Raw genomic sequence first — 15,481 nt, 5'->3', positions numbered from 1 at the left:
TGAAAGAAAGTTAGATTGCGCTGTAAGAGGAGTGCGCTGTGGGGGAGAAGGCAGGGAGCGGATTCACTTGGTTGGTCCGGGCTGTGGTGACATCATCCCTGAATCGCCGAGTTGCTGCGACGCCTAACGGAGCAGGGGGTCACGTGGTGACGCATCGGGAAGGCGTCACGCGGGGCGGAAGAAGACTCCCAGCACTGGAAAGGCGGACGCGCTGTAGCAGCAGGCGCAGTATCCCCGCATAGGAACCGCTCTGCACACCTCCAGCATTAATCTGCGGACTGTTGCTTACTATCACTGGATGTTTGTGCGTGTAATTGTCAGTATCTGCTTGTCTCTAATTTAACGTAAAAACCGTTATTGCCCCAGGACGTGCGCGCTTTCTTCTCTCCCAATACATTCGCTTTCTTCTCTCCCAATACATTCGCTTTCTTCTCTCCCAATACATTCGCTTTCTTCTCTCCCAATACATTCGCTTTCTTCTCTCCCAATACATTCGCTTTCTTCTCTCCCAATACATTCGCTTTCTACTCTCCCAATACATTCGCTTTCTTCTCTCCCAATACATTCGCTTTCTACTCTCCCAATACATTCGCTTTCTACTCTCCCAATACATTCGCTTCCTTCTCTCCCAATACATTCGCTTTCTTCTCTCCCAAAACATTCGCTTTCTTCTCTCCCAATACATTCGCTTTCTTCTCTCCCAATACATTCGCTTTCTTCTCTCCCAATACATTCGCTTTCTTCTCTCCCAATACATTCGCTTTCTTCTCTCCCAATACATTCGCTTTCTTCTCTCCCAATACATTCGCTTTCTACTCTCCCAATACATTCGCTTTCTTCTCTCCCAATACATTCGCTTTCTACTCTCCCAATACATTCGCTTTCTACTCTCCCAATACATTCGCTTCCTTCTCTCCCAATACATTCGCTTTCTTCTCTCCCAATACATTCGCATTCTTCTCTCCCAATACATTCGCTTTCTTCTCTCCCAAAACATTCGCTTTCTTCTCTCCCAATACATTCGCTTTCTACTCTCCCAATACATTCGCTTCCTTCTCTCCCAATACATTCGCTTTCTTCTCTCCCAATACATTCGCTTTCTTCTCTCCCAATACATTCGCTTTCTTCTCTCCCAATACATTCGCTTTCTTCTCTCCCAATACATTCGCTTTCTTCTCTCCCAATACATTTGCATCACACCTGCAGGTTGCCATTGCTAATCCTTCTTTATTTTACACTTAAAGTCGGTTCCCTGACCGTCTCCCCGTGGAAGTGAGCAGGTCACAGCATAAAGCTATACTGAGTATGACTCTGTAATAATTACGGCTGTCCCCAGTATTCACCTGACAGGCGCAGTGACGACAGCCGTCTGCAGAGGTGACATTCTGCCCCTGTGACAAGGGACGTCCGTCCAGCTCACACACTGCAAGGGACAAGAGGGACAATGTATGGGAGAGGTCACTGCCGTGGTACGTGGATCTCTCTGTCAGTGTCACTGTGTCACCCTGCAGTGGGAGGGGCAGAGTCGGTGGGTGACAGATATCGCCAGCCTGTGTCACCCTGCGGTGGGAGGGGCAGAGTCAGTGAGTGACAGGTCTCTCCATCCTGTGTTACCCTGCAGTGGGAGGGGCATAGTCAGTGAGTGACAGGTCTCTCCACCCTGTGTCACCCTGCGGTGGGAGGGGCAGAGTCAGTGAGTGACAGGTCTCTCCATCCTGTGTTACCCTGCAGTGGGAGGGGCATAGTCAGTGAGTGACAGGTGTCTCCAGCCTGTGTCACCCTGCGGTGGGAGGGGCAGAGTCGGTGGGTGACAGGTCTCTCCACCCTGTGTCACCCTGTAGTGGGAGGGGCAGAGTCGGTGGGTGACAGGTGTCTCCAGCCTGTGTCACCCTGCGGTGGGAGGGGCAGAGTTGTGGGTGACAGGTCCCCTCCAGCCTGTGTCACCCTGCGATGGGAGGGGCAGAGTCGGTAAGTGACAGGTATCTCCAGCCTGTGTCACCCTGCGGTGGGAGGGGCAGAGTCGGTGGGTGACAGGTCCCTCCAGCCTGTGTCACCCTGCGGTGGGAGGGGCATAGTCAGTGAGTGACAGGTCCCTCCAGCCTGTGTCACCCTGCGGTGGGAGGGGCAGAGTCAGTGAATGACAGGTCTCTCCACCTGTGTTACCCTGCAGTGGGAGGGGCAGAGTCAGTGAGTGACAGGTCTCTCCACCCTGTGTCACCCTGCGGTGGGAGCGGCAGAGTCGGTGGGTGACAGGTCTCTCCACCCTGTGTCACCCTGCGGTGGGAGGGGCAGAGTCGGTGGGTGACAGGTTTCTCCACCCTGTGTCACCCTGCAGTGGGAGGGGCAGAGTCGGTGGGTGACAGGTGTCTCCAGCCTGTGTCACCCTGCGGTGGGAGGGGCAGAGTTGTGGGTGACAGGTGTCTCCAGCCTGTGTCACCCTGCGGTGGGAGGGACAGTCGGTGGGTGACAGGTCCCTTCAGCCTTTGTCACCCTGCGGTGGGAGGGGCAGAGTCGGTGAGTGACAGGTATCTCCAGCCTGTGTCACCCTGCGGTGGGAGGGGCAGAGTCAGTGAGTGACAGGTCTCTCCACCTGTGTTACCCTGCGATGGGAGGGGCAGAGTCGGTGAGTGACAGGTATCTCCAGCCTGTGTCACCCTGTGGTGGGAGGGGCAGAGTCGGTGAGTGACAGGTATCTCCAGCCTGTGTCACCCTGCGGTGGGAGGGGCAGAGTTGTGGGTGACAGGTGTCTCCAGCCTGTGTCACCCTGCGGTGGGAGGGGCAGAGTTGTGGGTGACAGGTCCCTTCAGCCTTTGTGACTGAGTATAGTGTCTGTGTGGTCTGGAGTGGTGCAGCAAGTGTGCTTTCCAGCCTACAGGGAGTTAACCTCCCCTGGAGAAGCTTGTTATAGGTGCAGCTAATCAGCCTGGTCTCCTGAGTGAGTTCCTAGGAGCCGGGCAGAGGGGGTTACATAGGTGTGTGTGTATAGGCGATGTGTATAGGTGTTTATAAGTCTCACCTTGCTGACAGGTGGCACAACACTGTCCGGTTAGGGTGTGTCTCTTAGCACAAGTCAGGTCCGGGCAGCTCTCTCTCTCACATTGGACTGTCCCATTCTGCCAATATGAAGAGATAAACACAGTCATAGGGGAGGGAGAGAGGGGGGGGGGAGAAAGGGGAGGGAGAGAGGGGGGGGGGAGAAAGGGGAGGGAGAGAGGGGGGGGGAAAGGGGAGGGAGAGAGGGGGGGAGAAAGGGGAGGGAGAGAGGGGGGGGAGAAAGGGGAGGGAGAGAGGGGGGGGAGAAAGGGGAGGGAGAGAGGGGGGGGAGAAAGGGGAGGGAGAGAGGGGGGGGGGAAAGGGGAGGGAGAGAGGGGGGGGGGAGAAAGGGGAGGGAGAGAGGGGGGAGAAAGGGGAGGGAGAGAGGTGGGGAGAAAGGAGAGGGAGAGAGGTGGGGGAGAATGGAGAGGGAGAGAGGTGGGGGAGAATGGAGAGGGAGAGAGGTGGGGGAGAAAGGGGAGGGAGAGAGGAGAGGGAGAAGGGGGGGAGGGAGAGAGGAGAGGGAGAAGGAGGGGAGGGAGAAGGAGGGGAGGGAGAAGGGGGGGAGGGAGAAGGGGGGAGAGGGAAGATAGATATATGGAAAGAGGGGGAGAGCGATACACAGAGAGAGAGATGGATAGATAGAGAGAGAGACTGAGAAAGAGAGGGAAACATAGATATCTGGAGAGAGACAGAGGGAGAAGATAGTTAGAAAGTTACACATTATAATAACTTAAGCAGGAGGATAACAAGCCTGGGAAGTATATTTATATAAAGCGCCTTTATCCAGGAGCTGCACATTAGTTAGTAAAACGTGCTTGGTGGGTGGGGACATTATGCTGAAAAGGAGGACAAGGGATTGGGGAAGGAAGGGAGGGGTTTTAACAGAATGAAGGCAATTGAGGGGGGCAACGTTTCGGGGATAGACCCCTTCTTATGGCCCGTTCCCAGCGATCTGTAGGACCAAATGTACTACCCTCACCCTCTATCCTGACCTCCTAAAATCAAGAAATGTGAACCAATGCAACTAAATAAGTCTCTGTGTGAGTAAGCCCAGGCACACCCACATTGGTACTGATAGAAGCAAAAGCGCTGGTTCCAACACTATAGGGTCCAGGTGCAAAACCAAAGTCCAGATTAAAGCACTCTGGTCAAGTTTAATTGGGGCAACATGTGAATATTATCTGATCAGGGTTTGTACAGTACAGATCTCACAAGTCTCTTTTACATGTGAACTTGTGGGCGCCACCAGACGTCAGGCTCCTGAGTGCAGGGCAATATACAAACATTATATATCAATGTCTCCCAGAAAAACAGCACAGGATTTATCAGGCGTGTCATAGGGTGTCTTACCAGCGATGTATAACATCACATAGGCCTAGACACTCACATATATATATACATATATATTATATATACATATACATATATATATATTTATTAGAAACAGTAACACCCACTCATGTATACAAAAGACACACTATGACACGTACATACACCACCTGCACTCACCCTACATGTGCTTGTGGTACAGGAGTCTGTCCGTGGTATTCACAGCTGGTACACTGTGGGCAGCACGCCACACGGAGGTGACAGCATGATCGCAGGGGGCGGGGTCACACACACCTCTGGCATACAGCGCACGAATTCCCCCCCTGCACACAGAGATGGGGGGATCCCATCATAGAATACACTATAGGGCCAGATTCAAACGACGAGGCCGTTAAATGCCCCAATACTCAGCACTGTGTGGCTACATATACACTATATATTAATATAAGGGGATTAGGTGCCGTGAAGCAGGCCGGGCAGGGACGTAGCTATAGCCCGCGCCCTTGGGGGCCCAGCTCTCCCCCCACCCCTGGTGGTGGTCCCCCGGCATTAAACAGAAGCCGGCAGAGGAATCAGCAGCTGTGACACAGTCAGAGCAGGAGAGGAGCGCGCTCTGGCCGCAGACACCGGAAGTAAGAAAGACTTCCGGGTCAGACCACTAGAGCGCGCTGCTCCCCTGCTGTCCTGCTCTGCTGTGTTACAGCTGCTGATTCCTCTGCCGGCTCCTCTGTTTAACACTGGACAACCCACAGGTAGGCATGGGGGAGGAGGGGGGAGAGAGGTGATCATAGTGGGAGAGAGGTGATGATGGTGGTGGGGGGGAGAGAGGTGATGATGGTGGGGGGAGACAGAGAGGTGATGATGGTTGGGGGAGAGGTGATGATGATGATGGTGGGGGGGAGGTGATGATGGTCGGGGTGAGAGAGATGATGGTGAAGGGGGGGAGAGGGGTGATGATGGTGGGGGAGAGGATGAGGGAGGTGATGGGGAGGGGAGAGATGGGAAGGGGGAGTGTTGGGGAGGGGGCGAGATGGGGAGGAGGGGGCGAGATGATGAGGAGGATGTGGGGGAGAGATGATAAGGATGGAGGAGGAGGGGGAGAGATGGGGAGAAGGGGGCAAGATGAGGAGAAGGAGAGATGATGATGATTATTATGATGGAGAGGGGGAGAGATTATGAGAGAGAGGATGGGGAGGAAGAAAAAAATTGCAGTCCGTATTAATATTAATGGGGCCCTGATTTTTTTTTTGCCCGGGGGCCCGTCCATGTCTAGCTATGCCACTGAGGCCGGGTTAGTGGGGGGGGGGGGTTCTCGTTTCCATGCTTTATAACCCACAAAGATCATTACATGGTGTTAGAAGTGGGATTATACAGCACTAACGCCTTTAAATGAGAGACACTTTTTAATAACAAGCAAAAGCCATAATGTGGTCACACACTGTTTAGTGAACATGGCCCTATATGAAACAGAGGCATTCATTCAAATGAAAAAAACACTGCTTTTCCCGTGAGATTCTGGGGCTGTTTTCCCGGGAGACTTTAATTGGCCCCATAATTCGATTAGGGGCCATGTGGCAACTTGGTAATTTATTTGATAACTATAGTGCTATTTATGTGGTCTTGTTCGTTACATGCATGTGAACATGCAGCCCCATCACGCGTGCTCCCCGCTCTGCGTGTTGTATGGTCCCGGGTTTTACCTGGCAGGTGCAGCTGGTGCAGGGATCCTTTCTCCAGGCGGCGCCCTCGCGGTGACCGTCAGAGCAGCCTGTGGGGGAGGCGAGGGCAGGGTGAGGGGGTCAGACATAAACCCCCACCCCAGCGCTACCTCTCCAAACCCGTTCTTACTCCCGCTGGCTGTCAGTGGTATGTTCAGGGAGGTCCTGGCTCCTCCTCTAAGTGGGCGACACGCTGAGCCTCCCGCGTAGAGCCTCGATGACGCCTTGTTACGGGTGTAAGTGCTGATTTGCATACACGCGGGAGCCCAGGGGTTACAGAAGAAGGGGTTTGGCACCCCTGTCGGTGGCATCAATATATAATGACATATACGTCCTAGTGGTGACCTCACCTGTTACACAGCGGGGGCAGCACTCATTACGGGGTGTCACAGGGTCACGGCAGGTCACTGGCAGGCACTCCTTCTGGGTGCAGGTCACTGGCAGGCACTCCTTCTGGGTGCAGCTCACCGCCCCATTCTGCAAGGGAAAACCTGGATCACTGTACCAGCGACACCCACCTTCATAGAGGGGATGTGTGTCACCTCTAGGACTGGCCCAGGGATACAGAGCCTGTTACCTCTAGGACTGTGTGGCACAGGGATACAGAGCCTGTCACCTCTAGGACTGGTCCAGGGATACAGAGCCTGTTACCTCTAGGACTGTGTGGCACAGGGATACAGAGCCTGTCACCTCTAGGACTGTGTGGCACAGGGATACAGAGCCTGTTACCTCTAGGACTGTGTGGCACAGGGATACAGAGCCTGTTACTCCTAGGACTGTGTGGCACAGGGATACAGAGCCTGTCACCTCTAGGACTGTGTGGCACAGGGATACAGAGCCTGTTACCTCTAGGACTGTGTGGCACAGGGATACAGAGCCTGTTACTCCTAGGACTGTGTGGCACAGGGATACAGAGCCTGTTACCTCTAGGACTGTGTGGCACAGGGATACAGAGCCTGTTACTCCTAGGACTGTGTGGCACAGGTATACAGAGCCTGTTACTCCTAGGACTGTGTGGCACAGGGATACAGAGCCTGTTACTTCTAGGACTGTAAGGCCCAGGGATACAGAGCCTGACACCTCTAGGACTGTGTGGCACAGGGATACAGAGCCTGTTACCTCTAGGACTGTGTGGCACAGGGATACAGAGCCCGACACCTCTAGGGCTATTTTTCTCCTTGTAACTGGGGGCCTTGGTGCGACAGACTGGGAGTAAAGGTATATAACAAGGGAAGGTTTTTGGGGTGACATCTAAGGCAGGTTTTAAAGGATTGGCGATAGTGTTTTATTTGGGGGGAAAGACTTCACCGCCTGGTTTCGGGGTGACCGGTCAGTTACAGGACACTGGCTGGGTGGGGGGGAGGAGATGTCCCCGCCTGGTTTCGGGGTGACCGGTCAGTTACAGGACACTGGCTGCGTGGGGGGGGGGGGAGGGGGAGACGTCCCCGCCTGGTTTCGGGGTGACCGGTCAGTTACAGGACACTGGCTGTGTGGGGGGGGGGGGGAGACATCCCCGTCTGGTTTCGGGGTGACCGGTCAGTTACAGGACACTGGCTGTGTGGGGGGGGGGGGGAGACATCCCCGTCTGGTTTCGGGGTGACCGGTCAGTTACAGGACACTGGCTGCGTGGGGGGGGGGGGGGGGAGGGGGAGACGTCCCCGCCTGGTTTCGGGGTGACCGGTCAGTTACAGGACACTGGCTGGGTGGGGGGGAGGAGACGTCCCCGCCTGGTTTCGGGATGACCGGTCAGTTACAGGACACTGGCTGTGTGGGGGGGCGGGAGACATCCCCGTCTGATTTCGGGGTGACCGGTCAGTTACAGGACACTGGCTGTGTGGGGGGGGGGAGACATCCCCGTCTGGTTTCGGGGTGACCGGTCAGTTACAGGACACTGGCTGCGTGGGGGGGGGGGGGAGACGTCCCCGCCTGGTTTCGGGGTGACCGGTCAGTTACAGGACACTGGCTGGGTGGGGGGGAGGAGACGTCCCCGCCTGGTTTCGGGGTGACCGGTCAGTTACAGGACACTGGCTGCGTGGGGGGGGGGGAGACGTCCCCGCATGGTTTCGGGATGACCGGTCAGTTACAGGACACTGGCTGTGTGGGGGGGGGGAGACGTCCCCGCCTGGTTTCGGGATGACCGGTCAGTTACAGGACACTGGCTGTGTGGGGGGGGGGGGAGACATCCCCGTCTGGTTTCGGGGTGACCGGTCAGTTACAGGACACTGGCTGCGTGGGGGGGGAGGATGTTTCCTGGGGGAAAGGACCTGAGCCGGTTTTGGGGATAAAAGATAATTTGGGGTTCAGGAGGGGGTCATACAATCCTCTTACCTGGCAGACACACGAGGTACAGGAGCCCCCAGAGAAAGTCTCCCCATTACTGTAACTTCTCCCCTCGTGAGAGCAGCCTGCGGGGCAGAGAGACCATGTCAGGGCAGCATTACTCCCCCTCACTAACCTCCACACACCATAATCACTATAATATAACACATACATACACTGTATGTAACATATACATACAGTATACACACACACATACACACACACACACACCATATCACTATAATATAACACATACATACACTGTATGTAACATATACATACAGTATACACACACACATACACACACACACACACACACCATATCACTATAATATAACACATACATACACTGTATGTAACAATGTAACACACACACACACACACACACCATATCACTATAATATAACACATACATACACTGTATGTAACAATGTAACACACACACACACACCATATCACTATAATATAACACATATATACACTGTATGTAACATACACACACACACACACACACACACACACACACACACACGTCACATATACATACAGTATATACACACACACACATCATATCACTATAATATAACACATACATACACGGTATGTAACATATACACACACACACACACACACCATATCACTATAATATAACACATACATACACTGTATGTAACATATACATACACACACACACACACCATATCACTATAATATAACACATACATACACTGTATGTCACATATACATACAGCATACACACACACACACCATATCACTATAATATAACACATATATATACACTGTATGTAACATATACACACACACACACGTACACCATATCACTATAATATAACACATATATACACTGTATGTAACATATACATACAGTATATACACACACACGTACACCATATCACTATAATATAACACATATATACACTGTATGTAACATATACACACACACACACACACATACACACACACACACCATATCACTATAATATAACACATACATACACTGTATGTAACATATACATACAGTATATACCCACACACATACACCATATCACTATAATATAACACATATATACTGTACACTGTATGTAACATATACATACAGTATATACACACACACACACACACCATATCACTATAATATAACACATACATACACTGTATGTAACATATACATACAGTATATACACACACACACACCGTATCACTATAATATAACACATACATACACTGTATGTAACATATACATACAGTATATACACACACACACACTATATCACTATAATATAACACATACATACACTGTATGTAACATATACATACAGTATATACCCACACACACACACCATATCACTATAATATAACACATACATACACTGTATGTAACATATACACATGGTATATACACACACACCATATCACTATAATATAACACATACATACACTGTATGTAACATATACATACAGTATATACACACACACACCATATCACTATAATATAACACATACATACACTGTATGTAACATATACACACAGTATATACCCACACACACACCATATCACTATAATATAACACATACATACACTGTATGTAACATATACACACAGTATATACACACACACACCATATCACTATAATATAACACATACATACACTGTATGTAACATATACATACAGTATATACACACACACACACACCATATCACTATAATATAACACATATATACACTGTATGTAACATATACATACAGTATATACACACACACACCATATCACTATAATATAACACATATATACACTGTATGTAACATATACACACACACACACACACACACCATATCACTATAATATAACACATACATACACTGTATGTAACATATACACACACACACACACACACCATATCATTATAACACATACATACACTGTATGTAACATATACACACACACACACACACACACACACACACACACCATATCACTATAATATAACACATACATACACTGTATGTAACATATACACACACACACACACACACACACACACACACACACACACACACACCATATCACTATAATATAACACATACATACACTGTATGTAACATATACATACAGTATATACACACACACATACACACACCATATCACTATAATATATAACACATACATACACAGTATTTAACATATACATACAGTATATACACACACACACACACACACCATATCACTATAATATAACACATATATGCACTGTATGTAACAATGTAACACATACACACAAACACACCATATCACTATAATATAACACATATATACTGTACACTGTATGTAACATATACATACAGTATATACACACACACATACACCATATCACTATAATATAACACATATATACACTGTATGTAACAATGTAACACACACACACACACATCACTATAATATAACACATATATACACTGTATGTAACAATGTAACACACACACACACACACACACCATAATATAACACATATATACACTGTATGTAACATATACATACAGTATATACACACACACATACACCATATCACTATAATATAACACATATATACACTGTATGTAACATATACATACAATATATACACACACACATACACCATATCACTATAATATAACATATATATACTGTACACTGTATGTAACATATACATACAGTATATACAAACACACATACTGTACACCATATCACTATAATATAACACATATATACAGTGTAACATATACATACAGTATACACACACACACATACACCATATCACTATAATATAACACATATATACACTGTATGTAACATATACATACACACACACATATACACCATATCACTATAATATAACACATATATACACTGTATGTAATATATACATACAGTATATACACACACATACACCATATCACTATAATATAACACATATATAATGTACAGTGTATGTAACATATACATATACACACATACACACATATATTATAGTGATATGGTGAGTGTGTGTGTGTGTGTGTGTTTGTGTATATTTATATGTTACATACTGCACAGAGTACAGTATATATGTGTTATATTATAGTGATATGGTGTATGTGCGTGTGTGTATATACTGTATGTATATGTACATAGTGTATATATGTGTTATATTATAGTGATATGGTGTGTGTGTGTGTGTGTGTGTGTATACTGTATGTATATGTTACATACAGTGTATATATGTGTTATATTATAGTGATATGGGGTAACACATGTATACACTGTATGTAACATATACATACAGTATATACACACACACCATATCACTATAATATAATACATATATACTGTACTCTGTACAGTATGTAACATATAAATATACACAGACACACACACACACACACACATACACCATATCACTATAATATAAACACATATATACAGTGTATGTAACATACACACACACACACACACACACATATTAGAACATATATAACAACGTATCACTATAATATAACATATATACTGTATGTAACATATGGATATAATATAACATATATAACTACAATATAAAATATACAGTATAACTATAATATAACATATATACTGTATGTAACATATGGATATAATATAACATATATAACTACAATATAAAATATACAGTATAACTATAATATAACATAACTATAATATAACATACATACATATATGTAACATATAATAATATTAGGAGGAAGAATCGGGGGGACAGAACTGCCTTTCACCTCCCCTACCACAGCAACTGCTTCCAGTGTATGGGACGGAGAGCGTGTGTAGCAGGATAGAATAGTGCTGAGTATCCCATGCCAGCTCAGGGATAACACCGTTTGATTCCCGGGTCAGACAGACACGGCAACCAAAAGAAATGTTTTCTATAGAACTTCTGCCCAGATCCACCTAACGGAGCTATTCAGAACGGGAGCACAGGCGAGCTGACGCTTAGCACCGTTTGGTGCGCCTGCGCCTGCGTCACGTAACCCGTTTCCTTACACAGATTCATCTCCTCGCCTTTCTGCTGCTTTTATTAAAAAAATTAGCCTGTTTCTATTTTCCTCTGCTCTGTTTGAATGAATTGCGCGGTTCAGAAGGTGTCCGGCGCGGGACGGGGTCTCATGGCAGAACACTGCTTAGGGAATAAGGGCCCAATCTATACGTAGACAAAGGGATTCTTAAACAACACGATCACAGTGAGAGACAGGGAGGAGTGTCCCGGTGCTAACTATACTAGACTTTGACATGGGATGATCAGGTTTTAATCCCAGTGTGCAAGTCACTTTGGGCCATATGATTGGGGTATAAGGTGTCTTCTAGCATGAAGACCCGTAATGAATTTGCTGTGAAGCGCTTTCCCCGCGCTGGAGGAGGTTTTAGCCCCATTCGCATGGAATAGCAGAGACCTAGACACAGAGAAAGGGGCACAGAGGGTGAGAGAGACGGGCCACTCACCCGGACACTGAGGCCTGTCCTTGCGCAGGGAACACGTCACTGAGCCGGCCACGCACACGCAGATGTTACACGCGTCCATCTTCCAGGTGTCGCTGTCCCGGTACTCGCTGCCCTCCCAGGAACACGCAGGGCGCCGGCACTCGCAGCTCTCCAGGGCTTTCACCCGGGTCAGGAGGTCAGCGTTCTGCGGGCGGCAGGGACACGTCAACTACAGATACGCAGACCCCACCCCCACACTACGGAGAAGCATAAATGGGGCCGCGGGGCAGGTCCCGTCCCCCCACCCCCCTCTCACATCCGCAGCCGGCACAGAGCTGCTTTCCATACAGACTACAAAGGGACTTAGCAGTGAAGCCGTCTTATCCTCTGAAGTTCAGTGATACATTGTAACGGTTTGTAACCGATTAACAGACAGTGAGTGGGAGACGTGACGCCTGATCCCCAGTACGGGGACGAAACCAGCAAAATATCAACAGGAAACTGCACATTTAACCCTTTGAGTGCTGGGGGGGGGGGGCCGCGGGCAAGTTGGCAGGTTTGTTTAGGGGAGATGGGGTTCATCTCTCGAATATCGGGTGTGATATCTTAATCTAAGTTTGCAGGGCATGTTGGTGAGGGCGATAGGGTTATACACACACTGTATATTATTGTAGGCGTGTGCTCGTTATACGTCTTCCACCGCGTGAAGGATGTTATTTGGGGGGCTGTCCTGCTGCACTATTTGTTATTACCATTATTTGGGGGGCTGTCCTGCTGCACTATTTGTTATTACCATTATTTGGGGGGCTGTCCTGCTGCACTATTTGTTATTACCATTATTTGGGGGGCTGTCCTGCTGCACTATTTGTTATTACCATTATTTGGGGGGCTGTCCTGCTGCACTATTTGTTATTACCATTATTTGGGGGGCTGTCCTGCTGCACTATTTGTTATTACCATTATTTGGGGGGCTGTCCTGCTGCACTATTTGTTATTACCATTATTTGGGGGGCTGTCCTGCTGCACTATTTGTTATTACCATTATTTGGGGGGCTGTCCTGCTGCACTATTTGTTATTACCATTATTTGGGGGGCTGTCCTGCTGCACTATTTGTTATTACCATTATTTGGGGGGCTGTCCTGCTGCACTATTTGTTATTACCATTATTTGGGGGGCTGTCCTGCTGCACTATTTGTATTACCATCTCAGTTTCCTTTCTTTGCACAATGTCCAATTTATTCACATGCTGCCGGGATCCGGTCTCCTGAACTGACCACAGGACTCCGGGTGTCACCAAAGTGGCATCGCCCCCCTCTACGCCTGCTGCCAACACCTCTCCCTGTGAACCCCAGACCCCTCCCCTCACACATTAACCCATGTGTGCCCCCTCACCTGAACCTTGACCATTTCCAGCATGCTGGCGAGACCCCGCAGAGCCTCGTCCAGTCTCTGAAGCCTCTCCCCCTGGTTGAGGAGAGGTGGGGGGGCCTCGCTCTGCTGCTGCTGGTAATGGCGGGTGTCAGACAGCGCGTGCAGCTGCGGGGGTCCGGGCTCCGGCTGCGTCTCATCCTCTTCCATGTGCCGCTCCTCAGACAGGGAGTAAGGAAGGGGCAGCGAGTCTGGGGGGGATAACACAGGGGAGGATTACAAGGTGAACGCACCAGGCCGGGACCTGCTCCCAAACCAATGCTTCCTTATTAGCCCCGAGTACTGACAGGGCACTCATCGCAAACCCACTTCCTGCGCCCTCATCACTGCAGCGTTGGCATCGCTGCAGCATGCCGTCCTCCGTCAGGGGTGTGCTCCGCCCTCACTCTCCCCTGGAGAGAAGACGTGTGTATCCCGTGGTGTATTGTTGCACGTTTCACATCTTACTTAACCAAACACGTGATAACGATCGTTTCATACGTGTTACATGGCGGAGTGCTGTCACTTTAGAGCAACTCAGATGGAAGTTGCTATGTTAATGAGGAGAGAAACAGACGTAGGAGAATAGGAGGGTGGAAGGTGCAGCATGTTGGAGCAGGGAGAAAGTGGGGACGCAGGGAGGTCTCTTTGTGGAGGGTTACAGGAGTTAAGGTGGGAGAGAATGAGGGCATGAATCAGGGTGGAAGGAGAACCAAGTGAGATACTGTAGCATACGTATATTATCTTACATACACACACACATATTATATACATATACACACACACATACATACACACATACACACATATATATATTGTGACATAGTCCAAAGATGTTGGGCAGCTTTCTGCCCTGTTTTAGGTCAGAAAGTGCAGGAATAGTGCAAAATGAGCCATTCCACAGCTTCACATTAACTCAGGCTGGTGGATGGAAAATCCAGACCACAGATTACAATGTGTCTAGTTCTCCCTCACCTGCTCTCCTAATCCCTAGCACAGGTATTTAGAACAGAGAGGTTTACATTTCACTCTCTCTCCTTAGAGCCTGGGGGCTTGGGGTGTCGCTGCTCCCCTGCATCCAGTTCGGGGAGGACGGCCCCTCCAAGTATCACAGTACCAGAGGATTTGCCTGGACACTTGGGACCGAGTTCCCACCACGAACAGATAAGACAAACAAATGTTTATTGCTT

General features: G+C 48.6%; 1 protein-coding gene across 1 annotated transcript in view; it reads right to left on the bottom strand.

Annotated features, from left to right (window-relative positions):
- LOC142484915 (kielin/chordin-like protein) overlaps positions 1 to 15,481 on the bottom strand; it is a 61,135-nt gene that overhangs the window by 15,084 nt on the left and 30,570 nt on the right. Inside the window, exons 4-10 of the mRNA XM_075584162.1 lie at positions 14,277 to 14,503; positions 12,905 to 13,088; positions 8,412 to 8,488; positions 6,434 to 6,560; positions 6,066 to 6,133; positions 3,017 to 3,113; positions 1,344 to 1,423 (exon numbers count right to left, since the gene is read on the bottom strand). Of these exons, the coding sequence (XP_075440277.1) occupies positions 1,344 to 1,423; positions 3,017 to 3,113; positions 6,066 to 6,133; positions 6,434 to 6,560; positions 8,412 to 8,488; positions 12,905 to 13,088; positions 14,277 to 14,503 (860 nt within the window). The remainder of the gene's footprint in view (positions 1 to 1,343; positions 1,424 to 3,016; positions 3,114 to 6,065; positions 6,134 to 6,433; positions 6,561 to 8,411; positions 8,489 to 12,904; positions 13,089 to 14,276; positions 14,504 to 15,481) is intronic.

This window comes from Ascaphus truei, unplaced genomic scaffold, assembly GCF_040206685.1.
Source record: "Ascaphus truei isolate aAscTru1 unplaced genomic scaffold, aAscTru1.hap1 HAP1_SCAFFOLD_465, whole genome shotgun sequence".
NCBI lineage: Eukaryota > Metazoa > Chordata > Amphibia > Anura > Ascaphidae > Ascaphus > Ascaphus truei.
This window is presented reverse-complemented; position numbering and strand designations above follow the sequence as displayed.